Raw genomic sequence first — 27889 nt, 5'->3', positions numbered from 1 at the left:
GCTTAGTTTACGGAGTAGTGTACAATGTGACAGAAGAGGAGGAAACTTAAATAAATTGACTGATCCATTTTTTTTAATCTTCCTGTATATAAGCAAATCTAAAAACCATGAATGCAGTGATAAATTACAAGTATAGTCTGAACACATTTTACACATTTTCGAAAGGAGTTATTCGGCAAAATTTTGAGACTACGTATTCAATTTTTTGGGGTTGATAAACAGATACATTTTGATTAAAACGTTACCATACTTACAATGACTTCAAAACGTCTGCAAAATTTCAAAGTATTTATTTTTGCAATTCTTGATTTTTTAATCAATAAAATAAATTGAATTGAAAATTTTTGCAAAATAATTGTGATAAAAATCAGGGTACACTCATAAACCACAAATATAGGAGTATGTTATGTTATGTTATAAAGTGTAAGTATGAGTTACTACGAAAAAAAAAGGGTAATTTATTTTATTGATTAAATCAAAAACCACTCACTCCATTTTCTCTAAATTTTGGGAATACAGTACTGTTATTATTAGTATTACACTGTATCGCAACCCACGAAACAAAAAAAAATTAAAGCCAATAACAACTCCATCAACTCCCGACTCCATATCACACCACGCACGAACCTCCCCCTTCCCTTCCCCCAAAATATTAATTCCAAATCCCGCTCCTTCCACCCCCAAGCCTACTTTAACGCGCCATTTCTCCTTAATTCCGCCCGGCAAAGCCAGCTTTCACTTCCCGATAAAGCGACAGAATCAAGTGGCCTCAAAGCGCCACCGATAAAAGGTGCGAACTTCTTAGACACGTTTATTTCCGGGTAAAGCTCGCCCGTAAGCTCGCATAGAAATGTAAAGCTGTCAGCTGCACGGACGGTAATATCGCTGGAACTCGTATCCGGACGCATTGTGAAACACTATGGGATTGACGGCGTTTCAGATTGAAAGTTTCATAGTGAAGGGGGAAAAAACTCGCAACGGCATATGGGAATGTCACCTAACTTTCGTGTTGACAAATACAATTTTAGTGCGACGCGTTAACAGGCCGTCGGACCGCTAAACGGGCTTGTCAAAGATATCCAGGATTAACAGTATCATGCGCTCCTGGAAGTCCAGCTCGACGTCGAACCACTTGAGGAGCTTCGTCTTCTTCATGACCTTCAGCCAGTGCTTGCGGGTCTCGCGAGGCGCCAGACGCAGTTTCTTGCGGAGGACGTTCTCTTTCAGGCGGAGGTTGTGGGTGTCCACGGCTTTGTACATGGATCTTTCGCAGCGGGGGTGTATCTGAAAAATAAATTGATATTGATGAATTTTCAGGATTGCGTCTTTGAATTTTACTCCCTGAGTGTATGCTCAGGATAGCTATATGTAACAGGATAAAATTTACATTAGTAAACATTATTTCAATTATATGAAGTAAGATACTCCTTCACTTGTGGTTTATGAATCCGTGTTCAGTGTTTATCCTAAACATCCAATTTTTTTGAAAAAAATTCAGAATTGTATAATAACCTGCATGGTAGATCGTTAATAATTTTTTTTCCGTTTATGTTCTCCTAAAAAATGATGACCAAATTTTGCCTAATTTCATAAATTTGACATGTGTGGTTTAAGAATCCGTATTGAATATTAACCCAGACATCCAGATTTCTGTACAAGAGTTCAAAATTTTATTTTACAATTCAACTTTGAAAATGCAAAACTCAAGGTTCTGAAATCTTGCAAACGTTTTATGGTTATAAAAAAATAAATATTTAATCAAAATCTATTCGTTTATGGCCTGCAGCAAAATTCGAGATGTCATCTTACAATTCTGGAAAATAAATTTTGTAAAATAGCATGCTCCTGCATGTATGATTGGCATTCAGAATTTTTGGGAAAAGTGTCAAAATTTTTTAACAATATCTTATAATTTAAATTTAAAATTGCAAAAATCGAATGTTGTGATATCTTGCAAATGTCTTAAGGTAATTGAAAGTAAAGTAATCGTTAATTAAAATTTGTCCGTTATCTTACAATTTTGACGAATAAATGTTCTTCAAATTTATGAGTGTTTTTGGAAAAAAAGCTGAGAGTGGATTCCCTTTAATGGTTGATGCTTGTAATCTGAACGTGCTAATAGTCTAACTTTTTCGTACCGAGAAAGTGAGAGTATCTACTTTTTTCCCACTGCTTATCTAATTTAAAAATATTTCATATTGTCGACAGTTGTGCGGACCGCGGGGTGTTAATTACACCACTAGTTTTTACTTTATAGAAGTTATCACAAAACGGAAATCGCAATATCAAATTTTATATTTTAAAGAAACTGGATGTGTCGGACTACTACTTCAAGGGCAAAGAAATTTCTGTTGAAATTTTTGTAACCAACTGTCTTTTTTAAAGAAGGTGAAACCATCTCGAAGGCCCCAACTGATTTTTTAAAATGTGAAACCTTCTCAGGGGCTCTCTCTAACTGTGCTTTTTTTAAGAATATGAAACCTTCTCGGGGACCCCAACTGTTTTTTAATAATGTAAAACATTCTCAGGAGCTCCACTGTCTTTTTTAAAGAAGGTGAAACCTTCTCGGGAGCCCCAACTATCTTTTTTAAGATAATAAAACCTTCTCGGGGGTCCCAACTGTGTTTTTTAAGAAGGTGAACTATAATCGGGGGTCCCAACCGTCTTTTTTTTAAGAAGCTAAAATTTTCTCAAAAATCCCAACTGTCTTTTTTTAACAAGATGAAACCTACTCGGGGGCCCAAATGTCTTTTTTTTAAGAAGCTAAAACCTTCTCAGGGGCCCCAACTGTCTATTTTTAACAAGATGAAACCTTCTCGAGGAGCCCAAATGTTTTTCTATAAAGAAGCTGAAACCTTCTGAGGGGACCAAACGATCTCTTTTTTAAGGAGGTGAAACCTTCTCGGGAGTTGCAACTGTCTTTTTTTAAAGAAAGTGAAACCTTCTCGGTTGACCAAACTCTGTCTTTTTTAAGGAGGTGCAATCTTCTCGGGGTCCCAACTGTCTTTTTTTAAGAAGCTGAAACCTTCCCGGATGACCCAACGGTCTCATTTTTAAGGAGGTGAAACCTTCTCGGGAGTCCCAACTGTCTTTTTTTAAAGAAAGTGAAACCTTCTCGGGGGCCTCAACTGTCTTTTTTTTTAAGAAGCTGAAACCTTCTCACGAAACCAAACGGTGTCATTTTTAAGGAGGTATAACCTTCTCGGGAGTCCCAAATGTCTTTTTTTCCAGAAACTGAAACCTTCTCATGGATCCCAACTGTTTTTTTAACAAGATGAAACCTTCTGGGGGTCCCAACTGTCTCTTTTCTTAATAGAGACAGTTGGTCTCTTTTTTAAGGAGGTGAAACCTTCTGTCTTTTTTAACAAGATGAAACCTTCTCAAGGGGCCCAAATGTCTTTCTCTAAAGAAGCTGAAACCTTCTGAGGGGATCAAACGATCTCATTTTTAAGAAGGTGAAACCTTCCCGGAGGACACAACTGTCTCTTTTTTTAATAGGGTGAAACCTCGGGGGAGCCAACTTTCTCTTTTTTAAGGAGGTGAAACCTTCTCAGGGCACCACCCAACTTTCTCTTTTTTAAGGAGGTGAAACCTTCTCGGGGTCGCAACTGTCTTTTTTTTAAGAAGCCGAAACCTTCCTGGAAGACACAACGGTCTCTTTTTTAAGGAGGTGAAACCTTCCCGGGAGTCCAAACTGTCTTTTTTTAAAGAAAGTTAATCCTTCTGGAAGTCCCAACTGTCTATTTTCTTAATAAGGTGAAACCTTCTCGGGGGCCCTAAATGTATTTTTTTTTAAGAAGCTGAAACCTTCTCCGGGAAACAAAGAGTCTCTTTTTAAGAAGGTGAAACCTTCTCTGGAGTCCCAACTGCCTTTTTTCCAAAAACTGAAACCTTCTCATGGATCCCAACTGTTTTTAACTAGATGAAACCTTCTGAGGGTCCCAACCATTTCTTTTCTTATTGGGATGAAACCTTCTGTCTTTTTTAACAACGTGAAACCTTCTCGAGGGGACCAACTGTCTTTCTTTAAAGAAGCTGAAGTCTTCTCATGGGACCAAACGACCTCTTTTTTAAGGAGGTGAAACCTTTCGGGAGTCCCAACTATTTTTTTTTCCAGAAGCTGAAACTTTCTCAAGAATCCCAACTGTCTTTCTTTAACAAGATAAAACCCACTTGTCTTTTTTTTAAGAAGCTGAAACCTTCTCAGGGGCCCCAACTGTCTTTTTTTAACAAAATGAAACCTTCGCGAGGGGCCAACTGTCTTTCTTTAAAGAAGCTGAAACTTTCTTAGGGATTCAAACGATCTCATTTTTAAGGAAGTGAAAACTTCCCGGAGGACACAACTGTCTCTTTTTTTAATAGGGTGAAACCTTCTCGGGGGACCCAACTCTCTCTTTTTTAAGGAGGTGAAACCTTCTCAGGAGTTACAACTGTCTTTTCTTAAAGAAAATGAAACCTTCTCGCAAAACCCAACTTTCTTTTTTTTAAGGAGGTGAAACCTTCTCGGGAGTGCCAACTGTCTATTTTAAAGAAAGTGAAACCTTTTGGTGGTCCCAACTGTCTCTTTTTTTAATAGGCCGAAACCTTCTCGGGGGCCCCAACTGTCTTTTTTTAAGAAGCTGAAACATTCTCAGGGAACCAAACGGTCTCATTTTTAAGGAGGTGAAACCTTCTCGGGAGTCCCAAATGTCTTTTTTTATTAAGCTGAAACCTTCCCGGAAGACCCAACAGTCTCTTTTTTAAGGAGGTGAAACCTTATCGGGAGTCCCATCTGTCTTTTTTTAAAGAAAGTTAAACCTTCTGGGGTCCCAACTGTCTATTTGCTTAATAAGGTGAAACCTTCTCGGGGGCCCCATATGTATTTTTTTTTAAGAAGCTCGAACCTTCCCGAAAGACCCAACGGTCTCTTTTTTAAGGAGGTGAAATCTTCTCGGAAGTCTCAACTGTCTTTTTTAAAGAAAGTGAAACCTTTTGGGGGTCCCAACTGTCTCTTTTTTTAATACGGGTGAAACCTTCTCGGGGGCCCCAACTGTCTTTTTTTTAAAGCTGAAACCTTCCCGGAGGACCCAACAGTCTCTTTTTTAAGGAGGTGAAATCTTCTCGGGAGTCCCAACTGTCTTTTTTTAAAGAAAGTGAAACCTTTTGGGGGTCCCAACTGTCTCTTTTTTTAATAGGGTGAAACCTTCTCGGGGGCCCCAACTGTCTTTTTTTTAAGAAGCTGAAACCTTCTCAGGGAACCAAACGGTCTCATTTTTAAGGAGGTGAAACCTTCTCGGAAGTCCCAAATGTCTTTTTTTCCAGAAACTGAAACCTTCTCATGGACTCCAACTGTTTTTTTAACAAGATGAAACCTTCTGGGAGTCCCAACTGTCTGTTTTCTTAATAGAGTGAAACCTTCTGTCTCTTTTAACAAGATGAAACCTTCTCGAGGGGCCCAACTGTCTTTCTTTAAAGAAGCTGAAACCTTCTCAGGGGACCAAACGACCTCTTTTTGAAGGAGGTGAAACCTTCTCTGGAGTCCCAACTGTCTTTTTTTCCAAAAACTGAAACCTTCTCATGGATCCCAACTGTTTTTTTAACAAGATGAAACCCTTTGGGGGTCCCAACCATCTCTTTTCATATTGGGATGAAACCTTCTGTCTTTTTTAACAACATGAAACCTTCTCGAGGGGCCCAACTGTCTTTCTTTAAAGAAGCTGAAACCTTCCTGGAAGACCCAATAGTCTCTTTTTTAAGGAGGTGAAACCTTCTCGGGAGTCCCAACTGTCTTTTTTTAAAGAAAGTTAAACCTTCTGGGGGTCCCAACTGTCTATTTTCTTAATAAGGTGAAACCTTCTCGGGGGCCCCAAATGTATTATTTTTTTAAGAAGCTGAAACCTTCTCCGGGAACCAAAGGGTCTCTTTTTTAACAAGATGAAACCTCCTGGGGGTCCCAACCATATCTTTTCTTATTGGGATGAAACCTTCTGTCTTTTTTTAACAACATGAAACCTTCTCGAGGGGCCCAACTGTCTTTCTTTAAAGAAGCTGAAACCTTCTCAGGGGACCAAACGACCTCTTTTTGAAGGAGGTGAAACCTTCTCTGGAGTCCCAACTGTCTTTTTTCCCAAACACTGAAACCTTCTCATGGATCCCAACTGTTTCTTAACAAGATGAAACCCTTTGGGGGTCCCAACCGTCTCTTTTCATATTGGAATGAAACCTTCTGCCTTTTTTAACAACATGAAACCTTCTCGAGGGGCCCAACTGTCTTTCTTTAAAGAAGCTGAAACCTTCCTGGAAGACCCAATAGTCTCTTTTTTAAGGAGGTGAAACCTTCTCGGGAGTCCCAACTGTCTTTTTTTAAAGAAAGTTAAACCTTCTGGGGGTCCCAACTGTCTATTTTCTTAATAAGGTGAAACCTTCTCGGGGGCCCCAAATGTATTATTTTTTTAAGAAGCTGAAACCTTCTCCGGGAACCAAAGGGTCTCTTTTTTAACAAGATGAAACCTCCTGGGGGTCCCAACCATATCTTTTCTTATTGGGATGAAACCTTCTGTCTTTTTTTAACAACATGAAACCTTCTCGAGGGGCCCAACTGTCTTTCTTTAAAGAAGCTGAAACCTTCTCAGGGGACCAAACGACCTCTTTTTGAAGGAGGTGAAACCTTCTCTGGAGTCCCAACTGTCTTTTTTTCCAAACACTGAAACCTTCTCATGGATCCCAACTGTTTTTTTAACAAGATGAAACCCTTTGGGGGTCCCAACCGTCTCTTTTCATATTGGAATGAAACCTTCTGCCTTTTTTAACAACATGCAACCTTCTCGAGAGGCCCAACTGTCTTTCTTTAAAGAAGCTGAAACCTTCCTGGAAGACCCAATAGTCTCTTTTTTAAGGAGGTGAAACCGTCTCGGGAGCCCCAACTGTCTTTTTTTAAAGAAAGTTAAACCTTCTGGGGGTCCCAACTGTCTATTTTCTCAATAAGGTGAAACCTTCTCGGGGGCCCCAAATGTATTTTTTTTAAGAAGCTGATACCTTCTCCGGGAACCAAAGGGTCTCTTTTTTAACAAGATCAAATCTCCTGGGGGTCCCAACCATATCTTTTCTTATTGGGATGAAACCTTCTGCCTTTTTTTAACAACATGAAACCTTCTCGAGGGGCCCAACTGTCTTTCTTTAAAGAAGCTGAAATTTTCTCAGGGGACCAAACGACCTCTTTTTTAAGGAGGTGAAATCTTCTCGGGAGTCCCAACTGTCTTTTTTGCCAGAAGCTGAAACCTTCTCAAGAATCCCAACTGTCTTTTTTTAACAAGATGAAACCTACTCGGGGACCCAACAGACTTCCTTTAAAGAAGCTGAAACCTTTTCAGGGAACCAAACGGTCTCTTTTTTAAGGAGGTGAAACCTTCTCGGAAGTCCAAACTGTTTTTTTTTCAGAAGCTGAAACCTTCTCATGGGCCCCAACTGTCTTTTTTTAACAAGGTGAAACCTTCTCGAGAGGCCCAAAAGTCTTTTTTTAAATAAGCTAAAATCTTCTCGGGGGACACGACGGTCTCTTTTTTAAGGAGGTGAAACCTTCTGGGGATCTCAACTATCTCTTTTCTTAATACGGTGAGACCTTCTCGGGGGCCCCAACTGTCTTTTTTTAACAAGGTGAAACCTTCTCGGCGGACCCAACTCTCTCATTTTTAAGGAGGTGAAACCTTCTCTGGTATCCCAACTGTCTTTTTTTAAAGAAAGTGAAACCTTCTGGGGGTCCCAACTGTCTCTTTATTTAATAGGGTGACACCTTCTCGGGGGCCCCAACTGTCGTTTTTTAAGAATCGGGGACCCGAACTGTTAGTTTTTTAAGAATATGACACCTTCTCGAGAGTCCCAACTGTTTTTGTTTCCAACTGTGGTTTTTTAAGAAGGTGAAACATACTCAGGGATCCCAACTCTCTCTTTTTTTAATAGGGTAAAACCTTCTCGGGGGCCTCAACTAATTTTTTTTTTAAGAAGCTGAAAACTTCTCGGGACTCCCAACTGGGGAGGCGAAGGCAGTTCTGTTTTTTTTATATACTTACAAAACAACCATGCCATTTAAAATTATTAAAGTGTCCACTATACTCCAACAAACGGCAACACAGCACGCCCAAAAAACTCCCTTATTTTAAACTTTATGCACAGCACCCTAATGGGATTTCGCATCGCATAATTTATCTGATGACAGCAAAAAATCTTACATTTCGTCGCTTTCCTGCAATAAATTTGCAAACAAAAGACATTATGACCGCGACTGCAGCTCCAGCAAGAAGATTAAAACTACAGAATGGGAAAATCCAGCAATATCGTTACTCTTATTCGATTTGCAACCCTCTTCGACTGTCAGCGCAACAACGAACTATAAAGTAACGCAGACTTAGAGCTTCCACGGGCAACATCCCCTACTCTCTATTATCATTAGCGTTATCGAAAATTCTTCCACCCCAGCTAAAGACGTCTCTTGGATGCACATACTCGAAGGAAACTCGAATGCGTTATCTGCGGAAATTGTTTTGGTCGAGCAACAATTCCACCTGAAGTGATTTTCTGACGCTTGTTGAGGTCCGGGCTGGAATTGCTCCGATGATACACGGGTCGAGTTTTAAAATAAAGGGGTTTAATTCGAACAAGAGAACGGATGCGGTCCAGATAAACTCTGTCATAACAGACAAGGCGGAACACGAGTTCGCTTCTAATTTAATTATACAAATGCCATTTGAGGGAGGAATTGGGCTGTTCGAGTCGAAGTAGTAAGTAGCGAACAAGATGACACACGCGGTCGCACGTGGTGGTTCTGTCTTGGTCTCATTTAGAGGCCGTTTCTCCCGCTAACTAAGTACTAAAGTCAACACAGACTTCCAAACACTAATACCACTGCTGCCGCAGCACCAACTCCACAACTCCTGTTTCTAGCCTCCGTTCCATTATTATTATTACAAGTCGAATTTATATTCATGTTTAATTGCGAAGACGTCTGTACACGCGACCCCGAATTCAATTAAACTCAGAAGACGATTTACAACACCAGATGAACGAAACTTGTAAAAAACTTGTTCAACTACACAACATCAATTTTAATTCAGTTTGTCCCATTTTTTGCCAGTGATTTGGGACGTAATTAGGCGGGCGGTGCCTGCGCGTAAAAAATGCATGTGATTCCCCGAGCACCCCCATTTCAATTTATTTGATTACTCGCCGCCCAATCTTAATAATTCTACAAGTGTTAGCAGTAAAAAGTAGACTTTCATGTAAAGAAGCCGAAGCCGGAGCGCAATTTCAACCAGAGAAACGTTCCTCTGATTATTTATTTAATGGTTTAATTCAGCCTATGGTCGGCCGTCTCGGAAACTCCACTCCTCATCAACATTTCAAGAGCCGGATCGTCCTCGTGTGATGGAAAAGTGCAGAGAAAGACATTATCCTCCGTCTTACCTACCTACCAAGTAGAAAAACCTGTTAGGGACACGAATTTTAAAGCTGCGTGACACGGTTTTCGCGTATCTCTTATTTGCTTAAGGCGGGCTACAACCCTTAAGGGTGTTTTATATGAAATTTTATTAACAAAAAAATCGGGTTGTTCACTTGTGTATGTCATAATAACAAAGTTAAACTCCGTTCTGTAGATATCAGTCTCTACACAATTCTACTAGTAATTGTATCAAAAAGCAAACTCCACCCCGGAACCTGCCTCTAGTTTACCTCAAACTTTAAAACCCGCCATGTCCTTTTTCCATCCATTATTAATCCGGACATCCTCAAAAAAAGATATTTCAATTGATGTCCCCGCGGAAGATAAATCTACAGTCGTTGCGATTACAGCACAAGAAACTTCTTCGCTTTGGCAAACAGACGAACTTTCCTCGACATTCCGGTTAGCGAAATCTGAAAATTAACTGTGCGACTAGGACGCCACCCCTTAGCGATTTGTTACGGCCGATAAACACAGTTCGGACTGTTTTTACCGCCGTCGATGGTCTTGCAGAGGATTTTTCTTGGAGACCGTACCGGAAAGACCACGCGAAGGGGAGCAAGGGGATTGTTATGGGTGTATTTATCGTGCAACACTGAACAGTTAGTGACTTTCCAACGATCTCGTAAAATTGTTGTTTAGAACTTGCGAATTGCGCCCTATCTATGAGTCACGGCTGTTATAGCGGGTTTACAGTTTTGTTTCGACCACCCCTTTCGAATAATTCTTGCTTATTGAGAGAAATGGAAGCGATGACAAGGCAATTAGGGAACATTGTATGAGGATTAGTTCCGGTCAACCCTTTGAAGGATGTTTTGTCGATATTCAAATCGAGACATGGAGAATCGATAGTACAATAGAATTTTTGTACAAGACTATGAAAGTCTAAACTATTATATTATTTAACAAAAAACAACCATCTACCATTTCAAGTCAATTTTCCGCACCCATCTCTAATTAAATCACTCAACAACACTTAAATTTTAAACAATGAAAAAAGCAAACACAAATTTTTGCAAAATATGGTCACCGTTTTCTTTAATCTTTCTTTCAAATTTTATGTTTTTCACATATTTTTGGACTAATTAAAATGTCTTCTCTGTGTCAGATTCCCTTGTGAACGGAAATTCGAATAACGCTCAAGACTCTCGACTGAAAGTAATTTTCTAGTCGACGTTTAAAGTGTTAAAGTTTTAAAGGACGGAGTGTTAACTCGAAGGTGTAGACACTACAAGTGTTGACTTATTCCAAAACCAGATGTGACCATTTATTTTCTACTGGTGGAAAATCAATTATATAGTTAACCAACGAATCTTGAGATCCTATAACAAATTTATTCTCATCCGAAACCAGGATCCCTCACGATTTATAAGTCTTTGTGATAAATATTTAAAAAAAAGTGTTGCAGGAAATGAAGTGTCTTAAATGTGGTTTTATGCTTAGCAATCTATTATAATCAATTAATAAAGAACATCGTTGATATGTAATTAAAACGCTTGCGAAACAATAGAACAGGGCTAAACAGAGTTGCAAGAAAATCTCCGAACTCTACCTACGAACGAAATTTTACCACAGGATGTGATTTCCATGTAATGTTCTCCCAAAAAACAATCAACTCAAAATTTAGAACCCCATTTTCAGAGATCTAAACATCAACGGGCTTACAACCCTTCACAAAAACTCCTTTTTGAGTCTAACGCACCTCATAGAACTCGATCTTTTCGACAACGAGCTGGACCATTTACCAGATACAATTTTTGGTGATTTAGATAATTTACAATATTTGTAAGTGAATATGAAAGAAAACTTAATGTAAAACTCACGTTCCAGGCGACTTCACAAGAACCAAATTGAAGATGTGGCGAACGACTTGTTGTTGAAACTGAGAAATTTACAGAGTTTTGATATATCAAACAACAGAATCAAGCAATTACCCCCTCAGTTATTTAAAGGAAACCCCAAATTAATTGTCTTGCACATATCACGAAACCTGGTTAAGACAGTTTCGCAAACGTTGTTTTCGAAGTTGGAGTTACTAGAAGATTTGGATTTTAGCAATAACAAAATCGGAAGGTTTCCGAAATTTTTGTTTACTGATTTGAAAAATTTAAAACGGCTGCAGCTTGCCGAAAATAGAAGTGATTATCTTCCGACAGGTAAAACTTCACTGGTGTTACATTCACATAATTGTTTAGAGTTTTAGGTTTGTTTGATTCGTTACCAAATCTTGAATACCTGAACTTCAGAAAGAACCACATTTCAAGTATATCTGATAATAAGTTATTTAGTGCTTTACAAAGTCTGAAATCGTTGCAACTGACTTCAAACCACTTCAGAAGAGTAACACTCTTATCATCTACAATGTCTGCAAAATTTCTACAGCTATGGTTCCATTTTAGATACAAACAAAAGACTTCGAGAATCTATTCAGTCTGCAAGAGTTACACTTGGGTCAAAATTTTATATCAGAGCTGCCCGAAAACAGTTTCGAAACCAATATCAGTTTGAAGAAGTTGTTCTTACTTTCAAACAACTTAGAAGAACTTGAAGAGAAAAGTTTCAATGGACTCGATAATCTAACATTTTTGTTAATCAGCAACAACATTCTAAAGACTATACATGCGGACATCTTCTTCTACACACCAAATTTAGAAAAATTGTAAACTCCAGACTGGTTTAAAACCGAAAATTAAACGTTTCAATTTTAGAGATTTGGACAGCAACAAGTTTCATTTTCTTCCGTCGAAAAGTTTGGACTACCTCGACAATTGGGTTTCAATTAAACTTGCAAAAAATCCGTGGCACTGCGATTGCAGCATTCTTTATTTGGCTTTGTAGTCTTGGACGCTTAAAGAGTTCAAAATGTTAACGATGTTAAATGCTAGATGAATAGATGAAAACAAAGGTAAAGTTTGGGATATTCAGCCTACTTGTCGAGGGCCTGAAGAGCTAGGAGGAGCTCTTTTGAAAGATCTAGGTTTCAATAGTCTGTGTGAAGGTCAGTGGGCTAGTATGGTAAATCTGTCTCCCAGAATTCCAGTTAGACAAGTTGGCATTCAAACGTCACCAACAACGGAGGATCCTGAGCAATAAAAATTAGACATGTTATAGCAATTTGTATCCACTAGAGTAAATTTTTACGAAAAATGGTAAAATATATAAGTTGAAATTGACTGTTCAGCTAATTTTCCTTCTGTAAAAATATTATTTGTTTTTCCTGTACCATCGCCAAACGTACTAACAGTGTATCAAGTTATTTCTAAAGAACTGTCACTAAGAGGCCATCAAGTGACGGTCATAACCTCTAAACCACGTAACGACCATAGTCTGAGTAACCTTATTGAAATCCAAATCTCTACCCTGAATGACATTGAATGGAGAAATGGACACCAAATGAAAATGATGTTCAAAAATGAGTTCTTCCTTAATAGATCATTTTGCTACGAGCAGTACTTGATCAACTTTGCTGAAAAAGATCTAGATCCGGTATATACACTCTTCCCGAATCCTACTTAGTACCAACTTTGATTTAATAATACTTACTAGAAAACTTCCACCAGTTAATATATAGCTTGGGTTGTCGCTTTAAAGCACCCATAATTGGAATCAACTCCGATTTCCTACCACTTTTTGTTTATGATCAACTGGGTATTTCACATCTAAATTTTAGTACTTACAGCTACACTAACGTAGACAATAATGTGTCGTTTTAATAACGTGATAAATTTTATTGGGACCCTAGTCAAAGTACCCCATAGTTTATACACTTTGTACACGCTGGACAAGAAAAGTACACAATATTTTGGAAAGGATTGCCCTTACATTGAAGATATCGTCTACAACGTCAGTTTGCTGAAAAAAATCATAGTTGAAGTAGCTGAAAGTAACAAGTATACCTATCATTTAAAGATCATAAATACTCTGGTAGAAGTTAATCCAAGACAAATCCAGTGATGGCTTAGAAAAAAGTATTTGGTGGATAGAATATGTCATCAGACATATAGGCACAAAACATTTAAGAAGTGACACAGTCGCTATGTCTTGGGTATAGTATTTTTTAATTTGGTTGGACTCTAGTTTCGAAAACGTTCTAGGTTGTCTGTACAATATGTATCAATTATACTGGAATTTTAGAAAATCTAGTAACTAGTAATCAGTTTTCCACATTCTCCTTAGAAATGATTTGGTGACCACTGGTAGAAATAATTCTAGAAAAACATAGTCAACCCTAACCCTTTTATTTTAATTTCATGTAAATTAAGAATAAAAATAGTTTATACATTTACGAACATTTGAATTTTTTTTTTCAAATTTTGTTGCTATATATTTTATGGGCGCATTCTATGCAAGAGAACACGTGACTCTAACGTGTAGCTAGTTTTTTAGAATGAACTTTTTACATTAGCAAGAACAAAGAGTCAGGAAAAAATTATCACTTTCAGCACACCGTGACGGCAAGCAGTTCGTGATTTGTGAGAAATGGAAATCATGTGTGACAGAAGTCCCTCAAAACCGCTGTATGTTTAAACAATGGTAGCAACCACATACTAATTTAATCAATTTCTAGATTCAACGAATATCCATGGACTCGTATAGTCCATGATGATATTATTACCACCGTTAGTAAATTTGTGCTACAATGGCTCGAGGTCGTAATTGCAGTGGATAACGACCAAGAAACAAACGCAGACCAAATCCAGATGGTACAGGATGAATTAAAAAGGACGTGTGAAGGTTGTATTATCACAGCCCAAAATATATACGACAAATATATTGATTTAATGGGAAAATGTGTAACGAGGATAGAGGAGCTGGTATCCATATTAGGTGTGGATTTGTTCGAAGAAAACCAGAACAAAGACATGCCTCTAAGTAAAAACTACAATTGGTTGAAAACAAGATTGCAAGAGTAAGATCTTTTTTCATAATTTTCTTAATAGTCTTTGCGTATTACAGACTGGAAATCATATATGAAGAAAAACAAAAAGAAGCACGAGAACTGGAGGGCAAATATGAACTTTTGGCGAAGAAACTAGGGCAGTCTTTTAGAACTCTTCCAGATGTCATGTGCCTGCTATCGGAAGAAAAAATCAAACAAACAGTAGAATCTTTAGAGCAAAGAGCCGTTCTTAAAGAAAACGAATTTAAGACGAAAATAGCTGAAATTCGAAGCATCGTTCAAGATTATGGTCTTCAGTTGGATGAAGCCCAACAGGCTAAATTTCTGGAGTTGTCAGACGAATCATTCGTTATCACCAGCGAAGCAATTGACTCACTGAATGAAATCTACAAGTGTGTGGTGATCAAACAGCAGGAAACTGATACGCGCATTAATGGTTTAAAAGAACAACTAGAAAAATTATGGAATAGTCTTCATTTTTCAGCCAGCGAAAAAATATCTTTTCTACAATCAACGGAAATACCCCAGAGGGAACTCGTGCAGCGTCTTTCTGACGAAATTGCAAGATTAGAAGCCTTCAGAGACCATAATCTGGAAAATTTAATCGAAAAATGTAAAGCAACGTTGACCGTTCTTTGGGACCAGTGTCACTGTGGCTCAAGCATACGGAATGATTTTCCAGAAATTTACACAAACGATTACAGTCAAGCGGTGCTTGATCATTTTAATGAAGAAATCAAGAAGTGGGAAGATTTCTATGCCCAAAATTAGTAAATTTTTTATAAACTGTTAGTTGTTCTACATTTACTCATTTTTTATTTATTTTAGTGAAATTATTATTACGCTGAACACCTACACCAAAATTCTGAAAGAGGCAGAAGAACTGAGAATAAACAGAGATCCGAGATCTTTTTATGCAAACAGAGGTGGCAAAATGGCGGAAGAGTTGAAAAAATTGAGCATTTTAAAAAGCCGCATCAACAAAACTGAAGAGAAACTCTTAAAATTGTCGAATTATTTTTCGGAGAAACACGGAGAGCCGTTTTTGAGTTTTGATCGAACTATTGAAGCTCTGATTAAGACCAACGTTAGTCTGAAGAAGGTATGTATTTAAAAAATATATATAGAAGATCATGCGTCTTTTTATGGTATGTTACGAAGGATACAGTGAATTCTACTAAGTCACCAAGAACACCTCGATTGAACACACCAAAAAGTTCTCCTTTCACACCAACCCCTCAGAAAGGTACCGGGAAAAAGAAAGCAATAACCCCACGCAGTCAACAAAAACGCTATTCAAAGAAAGGTTCTTTCTCTTTTTTTAATTTACCAGTACTTAAAATAATAGGAAGTATTTTAGAATTGCCCAAATTCAGACTACTTGAAGGAAAAACAAATTCACCAAAAAAGTGTTGGAGGCCATCTGTGGTGAGTTTAAAATCAGCCAAAGACTCGGATGATGAATCGTGGACGTCGGATTTCAGTGATTTCGAGGTAAATATAAGAGGGACAAGGTAGTAATCTCGTGTCATTTACCTAAGGCATCACTTTTCAGAAAGAAATCAAAATAAAAAATATTCCACGGAGTTCGAGTATTTTGAAATGACATATTACTTTTTACAGAATTTATGTTAATTTTAATAATTAACTTAGGGTCTATGTTCTGTTATCGAAATTTGAAAAATATTTTTTAGTTACGGAATTTAAGTTAGTTTGTATAGAATTTATGTTCTTTTTAATAAATAACTTTTAGTCATTAGCATCTTTGTTTGTTTTACTTTTGGAAGATTTTGGAGGAATCTTATTCGTTTTTGGAATCAAAGAATTGAAAATAACGTATTTTAAAATTTTGAAAAGTCATTTAACGTTCTCGAATAGCGGTATCCCTTCCCGGTTGTGAAACATCCATTTTAACAGTAAGAACAATTGCTTCAATAAACACCAAGACAAACATCGAAATTGGTTGCAGCCACCCCTTCGATGCCGCAGAATGTATATAGTTAGTTGTCTAACTCATTAATGTTTCATCTTGTAGCGCACAAATTCGGGGATGTTCTTCTTTGTTTTCTGTCAGGCCATTGTTTGCGTTTACCTTAAGCCCCGCAGCCCCGGCCGCCCAAAATAAATTAATTTCATAAATCTCCCGCTGAAAGGAAAATTGTGGCGGATGAAATATAACAGTTTCATGAGCGTCTGGATCGATCTAACCCAATATGAGACTTTATTGAATACGGTAAGTAGCGGATAAATTGCCATAATATATTCCGGTTTGCCACTTTTCCGGGTTAGTGGAGAATCAGGGCGGAATAACTAATGACTAATAAGTGTGCCGTCAGGTGAGGGCGTTCCCCATGGGGCGCCGTCTCCATCCGAAAGCTAACTGTAAATTGAGAAGGATGGCAGCGATTTTTGCTTGTCCTGAGGTCGACAATTGCGGGAACTGCTATCGGCATTCGCATTTGTCAAACCGATGCCGCATCTATGAGTTATGGCCTTTTCACGCCATCGTCTAAATTCCGAACGATTATGCATCAGAGAAACGATTGCATAGCTCTTTTGCCGGAACCTGCTAATGACAACTCATAAATTCTAGTTTGAGAGGGAATATTCGATTTAAAAGTAGCGGACGCACAAGAGTAACGATTTTCTCAAAAAGAAAAAGCTTGTGAAAATAAATGTTAGTATCATTGTTGCACGTTCGAGTTTTTGAAGAGAAGATATGAAGCATTTAGGCAACCAGTTATACAAATGCGTGTGGTACTTGTCCTGAGTGCTTCGGTATTTAGCAAAGTCGAAAACTGGGAGGCGGCACGTTTCCATGACCTATAATCATTTATAGAGACTCTGTACAACATTGAATTGTCTTGAACAATTCTTTGGTATCCTGTTCCTCATTTTGGAAAAGATTTTAAAGTTAGACCACGACTGAATAGGCACCCAGTAACACATTATATTTTTATTGTAATTTTGTAACTAAAATGTTGGAATAATTTCGTTGCTGACCGATTGTTGGTATCGCAGAAAATTCGCAGGTCCCATAAATTCTTAATTCGAACCTGCATCATTCTGCAATATTTAGCCCACCTACGAATTTAAAACCCACTGAAAAGTCGAAAAAACACCACCTGAATTTTCCCAGCCGCTCGAAAACGCCCCCACTCCCATGAAATATTTAATCCGGAAAAACCGGTCCGCAACACTGGCCATTAGCGTCGATAGCGTTCGGGTTACGGGCGCCCGACAAATTGGAGTTAACTTGGTAGTGGCGGCGCGTGCAATTGCATTTAAACGCCGCCATGATCGTGCTAGATTTGATTGCGGCCGGTAAATCGGAAATGCAATTGATTTTATCGGCCGGAAGTGCACTTTATGGCCGCTCAAGTGGTGCCATTAAACTTTATCACTCCAGACGCCATATTGGTTATTTTCCGGTTACCACTCGCACCGCTCAACGGCTTCGAACTTTTAAATCATCGCATAACCGTCACCAGCATTCCCGCTAATTCCGGCTCCGCGGGCGCACCGCCAAATTAAAGTCACTGGATTTGATCTATAGACAGCGGTTCCCAAAGTGTGGGTCACGATGTAGTAAAGTTAGTTTTGTCTAGGTAACGCCAACGGGCGCGTCGACAAATATTTTGACAAACTTTTTTTTTAGTTTTTGGTGTTGTGGGGAATGTACGTTACAGAGACACAAATTACTTTACTTTACTTTAGTTGTTTTAATATGAACCTATGGTCGTCAACAAAATTCTTATCAGAAGGAAAAAATTTGGTAACCACAAATTACCGCACTTCGCATGTAACCGTCACGAGCATTCCTGCTAATTCCTGCTCCGCGGGCGCAGCGCCAAATCAAAGTCACTTTTATTTCTTCTCCACGCCGGCTAGATTTAGTCTATAAATCGTCGTGACTCGGAGTAAACCATAGACCAAATTAATTGTGACACATCCACTGCGGGTTTAAAGCGAAATCATGTATAGTACATTCCGAGTAAACAGATGTTATTTACACAGGCAACGGGGATGTTGCGGTTGCTTAGTTTCAATGCAAATGACGTGCGTTCGTCGGCCGAGAGATGGAGCAACTATAGCCGATGTCAATGGTGATGGCTGCGGCGTTTATGGCACCATCTCCTTTAATTGAAATGACTTTATTGATGGAACGGCGTTAACTTGTGAACAATCATGGCGGGATTGCAAACAAGCCCACCACTGCATGTGTACATAAGCTCGGATGCCCCCATAAAACGATACATCCTCCTAACGATATCCCAACAATGCAAATGGGATCGCCGGAGCGTGCAGTGGAAGGAAAGCGGAGCGTCCAAAAGGACGACACGAACTTTTCAATTTTTCAAGATATTGTTGGTTAGGATTTTATTTGTGTTGGTGCCTAGCAACTGCTTAGATGATGGAATATGTATAGACGTAATGTGGACACGATGTGGAACAGGTGGCGCATATAAAAGGAATTGTTATTTGGCGATACGTGAAACCGGAATCTCCAAAGTTTTCATTCGCTCGACGTTGTAATTGACTGCTCTTTTGTTACATGACAACGCGAATTTCAGGCGAGAGTACATGTCTAGAAAAATTTTCATTTTCTGTTGTGGTCTGGAACGAACTTGAAATTAAACATGCAAATGCTGGCTATATTAAAAAAAGTATAAATCAACTACCTATTTATACTAATGACATTCAGCATTCATTAGCAAAATGATGTTCTTGGTATCTTCCAATTTGCATTGCATCAAGCAACAAAAGAATGGCGACACTCGTGTGTTCTCGACGTTTCATGATCCCTAGAACAGAAAAAATAGATCTCCCGTTTACATATGCCAGGTAATCACTGAAACTACCGCACCCAATGTTGTTAAATTTTAATGATGTTAGAAATATCGTGCATAGTAAATGCTTTTAAACTTTATAAAATAACATACTCGTGTATTTGTGATTAATGAATCCGCCTTGATTTTTTTTATTATTATTATAATTTGTATTGTTAATATTTGTAGTAGCAAAGATGTTCCTTAAATACATAATATGAAATAGCTGAAACTAAAATAACATTTTTTCTACATCTGTTGCTTATGAGTCAGCCCTTACTTTTTACCTTTGGCATCTAGACTTTTAGAAACCTAATCAAAATTTTGAAAAAACATTTTACATTTTTTTCTTAGTTTTATTTAAAGTATTACATATTTTAAATCACAGATTACAATTTTTGAAACGCAGTCGATTCACTCAGACGCAGACTACGTGACAAAATTTTAATTTAGATAACATAGTCCGCTGATTTCGACAGAAAAAAACAGATCAGTACAAAAGAAAAAATAATATCGCAACACTGCAGCAAATATGATTATCTTTGACGTCAATTCATCAAATCATCCTTTGTAATTGATATAAAACCCCCTTTTGTTTTCTGTTTTCCAAGATTTGGGGATTATATCTATACTGTGTTTGTTACTATCGAAGGTTTTTTTTTTTACAAAAAGTGTCTAATCATTCAACGTTGGAACCACTGATATTGGATTAATTGTATTGTATTGTATTGAACTCAAACACATGTTTGGGGATATTTGAAAAACTACTTGAAAAATTATTATTTTTTTTATCGTTGCCTACGATAATGCTACACTCTTGACGCAACGTGTATACAGGGTACCGCATTCAAGTCTGGACATAACGAATTAACATGGCAAATTGGTTTTTATTTTATAATATCACCCCAGATCACTTTAAAGCTATTATTGAGTGATGCCTTTGTGGAGGTCGAAGAGGACTATCGGCCAATATTTTTTTCAAATTGCATCCCGCTCATTTACTGTTTTAAAAATCGTATTTTGAAATTCGTGCCCGATCCGATTTGTCGCGAAATGTTCCGTCGCACTGTCGAAGTTCGGCGATCGCGTCTTTGGATTAACCATGCAAAATCCAAATGTCAAAGTGAAATTAGAAATTATTCTCAGAAATCAACGAAACAACTCAAACTGAATTATTGTATCCAGTGTGATAATAATAATAATAATAATAATAGGTTTTATTTTCCCAACAGACACAAGGTCCATATACAGATAGAATCATACATTGATAACTAATGGCAAAAAAAATAGAAAAATAATTAAAACTAATAGTAATAATAATAATAATAAAAAAAAACATAAACATAATTTCCAATCTCATAACAACTAAACAAAATATACTATTAACATTGCATATAGTAGTCAAGTAATTGATCCTTAACCTTGCGTTTGCTCAAATCATCATGAAAAATGTCAATTTTATTTTGAATACAATTCCATAATTTGAAAGAAGTTAACATTGGCGAGTTGTAATGGTGAAAAGTGTTTGGGATGTTATAGAAGAAGGTAAGTGGCGATCTGCTTACAGCTCTAGGGACAACTATTTTTATTTGATTAAGTAAATATTCACTCCTAATTGAGCCATTAACTATTTTTTGAATGAACACTAAACTAGCCACATTTCTTCTACTCACCAAAGACCTTTCATTAACTAAATTAAGAAGCACATTTTGATTACAATGTAGAACTGGATATTGTCCGAACATTTTAAAAAATAAAAATTTGCAATATTTGCGTAAGACATTTTCAAGTAGTGTAACATACATTTGTTGTGCAGGACTCCATATACTACTCCAATATTCAAGTTTGGTCCTAACTAAGCTATTAAACAATAACCTGATGGAGAATATATTAGGAAAATCTGAACTGTTACGTATTATAAAACCTAACAATTTTAAAGCACCATTTGTAATATATTCAATGTGCGGTACAAATGATAATTTTGTATCAATGATAACACCTAGATCCCTAAATTGATTACAACATTCCAAAACATTACCATTTATATTGTAATTGTAATTAATTAGGTTTGTTTTCCTGGTTATCGACATAATCTTACATTTTGATTTATTAATGACAAGACAGTTAGTGAGCAATATTTAACAAAGGAGTCAATGTTTTCTTGCAAATCATAACAGTCAGACGATGAATTTATAAACTTAATGAGCTTCAAGTCATCAGCGTATACAAAAAATTTGGAGTTGATGTATTCACAAATGTCGTTAAAAAATATAATGAATAAAAGCAGTCCTAGATTTGATCCTTGCGCTACTCCACTATTACAACTAAATTCACGCGATTTGTAACCATTATATTCCACGTACTGGAATCTGTTGATAACCATGGCTTTTAACAATGAAACTAAGTTGGCACAAAAACCATATCTCTGCAGTTTTTTCAGTAGAATACAATGGTGGACTTTATCAAAAGCTTTAGTTAAATCGGTGTAAATCACTATGATGATTATTGTAGGACAAATTAAACGGAATAAATGCACAAATTGATCCATTCATTCGTCATAGTGCGCGACCCCGTCAAACGAGCCATCTCGAACTACACTCAGCCCGTATCCAAGAAGGCCGAGATGAAGACTTCGAGCAGCTGGTCTTCCTTAAAACCCCATCGGCAGCATCGTGACATGTCCTGGGAGCCCGTCAAACTAGGAATGTACTCGCGCTGTCTCACTCAGTAATCACTGAACGACTCAAATTGAATTATTTTATTCAATATGACGATTATTGTAGGTCAATTAAAACGAAATAAATGCACAAACTGCACAAAATATTTTATTAGGTTATGTTGCTGGTGACGGTCGAGTCTTTATTACTAAAATCTCATAACCTGAAGTAACTACAATAATACATATACAACTTTTTCTAAAAATTATAAACTTTGATTGAACCTTGAACCCATATAAGTTACTATAAAGATATGTAACGAGCGTTCAAATAAAAACAACGTCAAGTTCGCTTCGTAAATGTGAATTCAGGGCTTCGTGAATGATTCGTTCACATTTCTAAAGCCAACTTCACGTCGTTTTTATTTGAATGCTCGTTATGTAATGTTAAAGTAAATGTAAAGAAACGTGTTTGAAACGAGTTTTTCCTTAACAAAATTTTGTGATGACGTCATCGGCATTTTAGAACGGATACGTATATCACTTTGGATAGATACAGTGTAATAGTAATAATAACAGTACTGTATTCCCAAATTTTCGGGAAAATGAAGTGAGTCGTTCTTGATTTTAATCAATACAACAAACTTCCTCATTTATTAATTTTTTTGAGTCACCCTCTATATGTAATTCTAAACTCTATGATAAACCACAACTGTAGGGTCACAGATGACGTCGTCAATTCTTTGAAAGGTGATAAATAAATTGTGAATAACGATTTACCATTATTACGATACTTTACGTTTGCGAGTTTTTAGATCATTCGATTTTGCAATTTCAAAGTTAAATTATATACAATTTTGATTTTTTCTCCAAAAAATGTCTAGGGTAAAAACTCGGTACGGATTCGTAAACCACGTGTGCAAGAGCATCGTATTTTATAAAATTTAAGTAATATTTACTAATGTAAATTTTGGAGGTAGCGTCATTCTATTATTAGTAGGGGCGATCAGCCAAATTTTGATTAGCGGTTTACCATCTGCATGATAGTCCTAATACACGTATAAAATTTGTCAACACCCAGTCCAGTAGTTCTGTCTAATAAAAATCCGGACAGACAGCGGACGGACAGACACACAGACGGAAACGCGAGACTTACTTTTTCGTAATCTAGGAGTCATGGAAGGTCGAGAAAACATAAAGTAGCCAGTCGTCCAATGGGCTCGATTACAATACTTCCTTAACTTTCACTCAGGAAGTAAAAATATGAATACAGTATGATAAATCACAAGTACAGATTCATCATATTTTGGATTCATTAGGATTTATTGGGACAAAATTTTGAGCTGACCTCATCAATTTTTGGCGATAAAAATGTATATACCGATGGTTCAGAAAATAGAACAAACACCTAATTATTATCTTTGACACTTTGACGTCTTTATCAAATTAATCTCTGCGGTTCCTAAAAAAACGGTATTTGTTTTGCAAGATTTCGCGATTATAATTGTACTCTAATTGTTTGATTTTACAGTCGAAGTATCGTTAACATTATGAAAAAGATGTACGATAAATAATAAACAGCATCGTTCGGTTTTTCGGTGTTTATTTATCGACGGTAACACTGACTGTTTACATTTTACGTTGTATAGTATAGTTTTGGAAATTTCTTTCTACCCTATAAAATTTTATTGGCCATAATGAGGCAAACAGTAGCACAATAGCAAGAGATATTTACAACTTAAATTTGTGGCGTGCCGGTAATCCCCAAATGTTAGAAAGCAGAATAATCCAGGTCTGGACAGCGACCATCGTTACTCACGAACGAAAATGACCATGAGTACAACTACCTGCTAAATGTTCTACGACAAATTCGGATGCACTGGTGTGTCCATCTTGTTATTGTCAATAAAATTTTATAGGGTACAATGAAATTTCCAAAACTATAAATCTGTATCTGAGAAAATTATTTTATTTGAGCCCTATTTATTTTTGCCTATTTGCCTATTTTTGATCATAAGTTCCTTTTTTTTGCATTTTTCCACCTATATTACTTTTTTTGCCTATTTTGTTCTAAAATCGGAAATTTCTATACCCCTAAGCACATGTTTTTTGCGAAGCTGACATTTAATATTTCCGGTACTAGTATAAAGAAAGAAAATCCAACCCGAGTTTTGGGTAAAAGGTTCGAGGAAATTCCGTTGGCAAAATGCGGACAATTCAATAACCCAAATTTATTTTGCTGTGTAAACCATCGAAGAACAAATTTTATTGCACAGCTAAGTAAGTACATAGGTAAGATTTCAAAATAATTAAAACACCTATTTTCAGACACCGACACAAGTTATCCCTTGCTTTTCTAGGAAGGACTTTAATGTGTTAAATACACCAAGCCCTCCTCCAACTTTCTTTTCGAGTTCTCTTCCTGTATCAATTAGTTCGTGTTGGCTTTTCATAAAGTAAAGTTCAAAAGTGTAAAAGTGTTTTAAGAATTGTTTTTCATCTAGAATTTTGTGTATTTTTTTTAAATGCCGAAGGTCAAATCGTCTTTAAAGGACAAGTTAAGGGAATGGACGAAAAACAAAAACGTTTTTCATATAGAAAACGGTGAATTGTTCTGTAGATATAAAAATGTCCCAACAGACGAAAGAAAAAAATTTTGTGCCGAAAATTTAGTCATTTAAATTTTAACGAAAATTGGAATCGCTGATTATGTAAGATAATAGGTGTTTTTGTGCCCTATTTTAGTAACTATGTTGGCTTTTTTAGTCCAAAATCTGTTCTTTATTAATAAGCAAGGAAAACGACGTGATAATTTTTGTAGATATTTCGAAAACTAGTTATTTACTTCAAAAATTATATTTCTCTTTACAAACTTTATTGTTATTCACAAATTTACTCAAATGATGCACCCACCCTGTAGATCTCACAACCAGAAAAATCGAACCAATTACGTCTCAACGCCGCATCAAAAACATAATTGGCATCCCTGCTGGCAATCTTTCTCCTAACGACCAACCTAACGTAATACACATCACCTAAACGTTCCCATTAACATTTCAATTATTGTGCACGGCATAAGGGATAATGAAGAGAATTAACCTGGAACGATCGCATTCAGCCAGATAGATAGTCGAAGTAATTGATACTGTGCTCGGTGCGAGATACCAGTCCGGGAGTCCGGGGATTCCGGTTCGCCGCTCGAATCGCTGGTGTATTAGACGCGCACTGATATATGCCGGAGTGCCGGTGACATTTGAAATATAAGGATGACTCACAGAGGCATTTCATATGCCCGGAATCGGAAAAGTGCTTTAAAAGTCGGCATAAATTTCTTACGCGAAATCGATCGCCGTCAGAAAAAGCAAAATATTGAGAAGATATCGCCGGAGCGACTCGCATAAATCAAAAAGGTGATGTGCAACTCACGTTGTACTGGCCTGGACCGGGAGTCTCTTCAGGGCAGGCGAATCTAGGGCACACGTCGAAACTGTGGCCGGTGCAGTTCAGGCCCAGTTCGGTTTCGTAGCTTGTGGAGCCTGGAAGAGGCGGATTTGCATATTTTTGTAAAAAAAGGAAGAGGACGGAATTAACGTACAAGGAACGCCGACTTTTATTGCAGGAACGAGGCTTCGTGGACCGGTAGTGTTGAAAGGTATTCCACTGACGTTGAAGGACTTCCGTTGCTGGTTTTTCTTGAAACTCCGAGAAATGTTGTATTGGGCGGGCCCTATGACGTCCTGCCGGAAAAGAGATATTTATTAGGGCCGTATTTTATGAAAATGACGGGGCGCTGCGTTGGGAACTTTGCTGACAGAGATGATGTCTAGGTGCGAAGAGGAAATGGAAAAATATTTCATGTAGGTTACAGTGTGATTCTACCTACAGAAAAATCAATAATAATCATAACAGTTAACTATTTAGGTGAATTTGTTATTCTTTTTCACCACCCATTTGTATCCACTGTATAGTGCAAAAGTCTTTGTTTGATTTATTTTTACTTCGAAACTTCGATTTACATACGCCATTGAAGATGTTACGGAAGTTGATGAACCTGGATTAAAAGAAGGCCATTATGTTTAATCTAGATGAATCTCAAATTGATGTGGATGATTTTATAAAAACGAATGAGAATTTCAAAGATATTTCGTTTGTGGTTTTCTCCAAAAAAAATCCAAATTTTATGCTTAATAACGGTGGAGAAGTCGTCGGTTCGATTCCTTCATGGCCACTTTTTTCTCTTACACTGTGACTGGTATTATTTATTCTTTATTTCCCAAATGTAAGCTAAGAAAGTACTGTTTTAAGACCTACATTGTTATCAAATTTTTTGTGCATATTAAAAATGTCGTGTATTAAACCAAAATTTGTCTAATCATGCAACAATTTGATGGAGTCACCCAAGTTTGTTTAGAAATAACTTTTAGATTTCATAGAATAAAATACTTTTTCGTTTTCCTATATCTGTGGATTATGAATTGGCCTTATTTTTTACCTTTAACAAACTGATTTTTTGGAAAAAAATCAAAATTATAGAAAAGTTTACAATTTTTTTGTTTATCCATTCCAAAAAATTTTATGACGGGATCAGAAGATTTTGCTAATTTTTGTCGTCTTTTTTGACACAAATTTTTTGGTTGCATTTTTTCGTGGCCTTTCTTCAAGCGTAAGCTAGAGAAGCATTGCAATAGGGCTCATCGTGCGAACGGCTATTTTTATGTTTTCTAGACGTTTCATGACACTTATAAAATGATAAAAAAAATAGGTCTTCCATTTTTGTCTCTATGTGTGCCTATCTGTGTATCTGTCTGCCTCTGTCTATCTGTCTATGTCGATTTTACTGGACAAATAATCTCCGCAACTGCCGGGCTGATTGTGATCAAATTATATATATATATTTTAGGAATTTCGTATAGATGGTGAAATGCCAACCAAGATTTGTCTAATCATCCCCACCAACAATTTAATTACGTCACCTTGCATAGTAATTGTTGGTTAAATTTCCCAAACTAGATTTGTACTTCCATTTTTAATGTTATTTTTTTGGTACTTTATGCACTTACATTTTTTGTCCTCTTTTTTGTAGCAATTATTCTGCTCTTTTTTTGTAGCCTTTTTAACTCCCTTCTTTTGGTTGCATTCTTTTGTCGTGGTTTTTGAAGAGTTTGTTGTTGATGTTTTTGTCTTTTTTATCGTTTTCTCATTTTTTAAGAATTTTATGTCCTTTGTTTTATCATTTTTGGTACCATTTTTGAGGACTCTTTGTTTTTTTCCACGCTCATTTTTCGTTATTTTTTTTTTTGTGGTCATATTTATATCTCAATTCTGTATTATTTTTTGTGATTTTTTTTATAATCGACTACTTTTTGTCCATATCGCATTTTTGTAACTTTTCGTAGTCTTATTTTTTGTAGCGTTTTTCTCACACTTTTGTAGATTTTTGCAATAGTGTTTCAGGATTTTTTCCTCTGTTTTCATTTTTTGGTAATTTCAGTCCCTTACTTCCTTTTTTTTGCGTTTTTGTCGCTATTCGTAGTTTTCTATAGTTTTTTACTGTATTTTGTAGTTGCATTTTGTGTGAAGTTTTGTTGTTCTTTTGGGTCTCACTTTTGTAAACACTTTCTCTGTTTTCGTAGGTTTTTGGTGAACTTTGTGCCGCTCGTAGCATTTTTCTGTTTTTCTTTAGTAGTTTTTTTGTTGATGGAGATTTTTGTTGTTTTTTTATCCTTTTTTATTGCCTATTGTAGTCCCTTTTCTGTTGACTTTTTGCCACCTGTTTTGGTACCCCTTTTGTTGTTTTTTTTTTGAGTGGTCTTTTTTTGTTCTTTTTTGTGACCTTTTTTGTCACCACTTTTGAGTCACTTATTTTGGGCGCGTTTTTTTGTGTTTTCAATCCCCTTTTTTTAATCAGTATTTTTGTTGATGTTTTTTAACTAGCTTCTTGCCATTTTTTGCAATCGCCTTTTTTTGTCATTTTATAGTCGCGTTTTTTGATTACATTTTTTGTATAATTTTTGTCGCGTTTTTGGCTTTCT

At 36.8% G+C, this 27889-nt stretch overlaps 1 protein-coding gene and 1 pseudogene across 1 annotated transcript in view; one reads left to right on the top strand and one right to left on the bottom strand.

Annotated features, from left to right (window-relative positions):
- Positions 1-830: 830 nt before the first annotated feature.
- Positions 831-27889, bottom strand: part of LOC135133722 (sperm-tail PG-rich repeat-containing protein 2-like) — a 52910-nt gene continuing 25851 nt past the window's right edge. The window contains exons 7-9 of the mRNA XM_064062210.1: positions 25453-25594; positions 25284-25393; positions 831-1284 (exon numbers count right to left, since the gene is read on the bottom strand). Of these exons, the coding sequence (XP_063918280.1) occupies positions 1057-1284; positions 25284-25393; positions 25453-25594 (480 nt within the window). The 3' untranslated portion in view covers positions 831-1056. The remainder of the gene's footprint in view (positions 1285-25283; positions 25394-25452; positions 25595-27889) is intronic.
- Positions 8587-12597, top strand: LOC135133806 (SLIT and NTRK-like protein 3; annotated as a pseudogene).

This window comes from Zophobas morio, unplaced genomic scaffold (assembly GCF_036711695.1).
Source record: "Zophobas morio isolate AGI-343-1 ecotype UQ-CSIRO unplaced genomic scaffold, CSIRO_AGI_Zmor_V1 ptg000022l, whole genome shotgun sequence".
Lineage (NCBI taxonomy): Eukaryota > Metazoa > Arthropoda > Insecta > Coleoptera > Tenebrionidae > Zophobas > Zophobas morio.
This window is presented reverse-complemented; position numbering and strand designations above follow the sequence as displayed.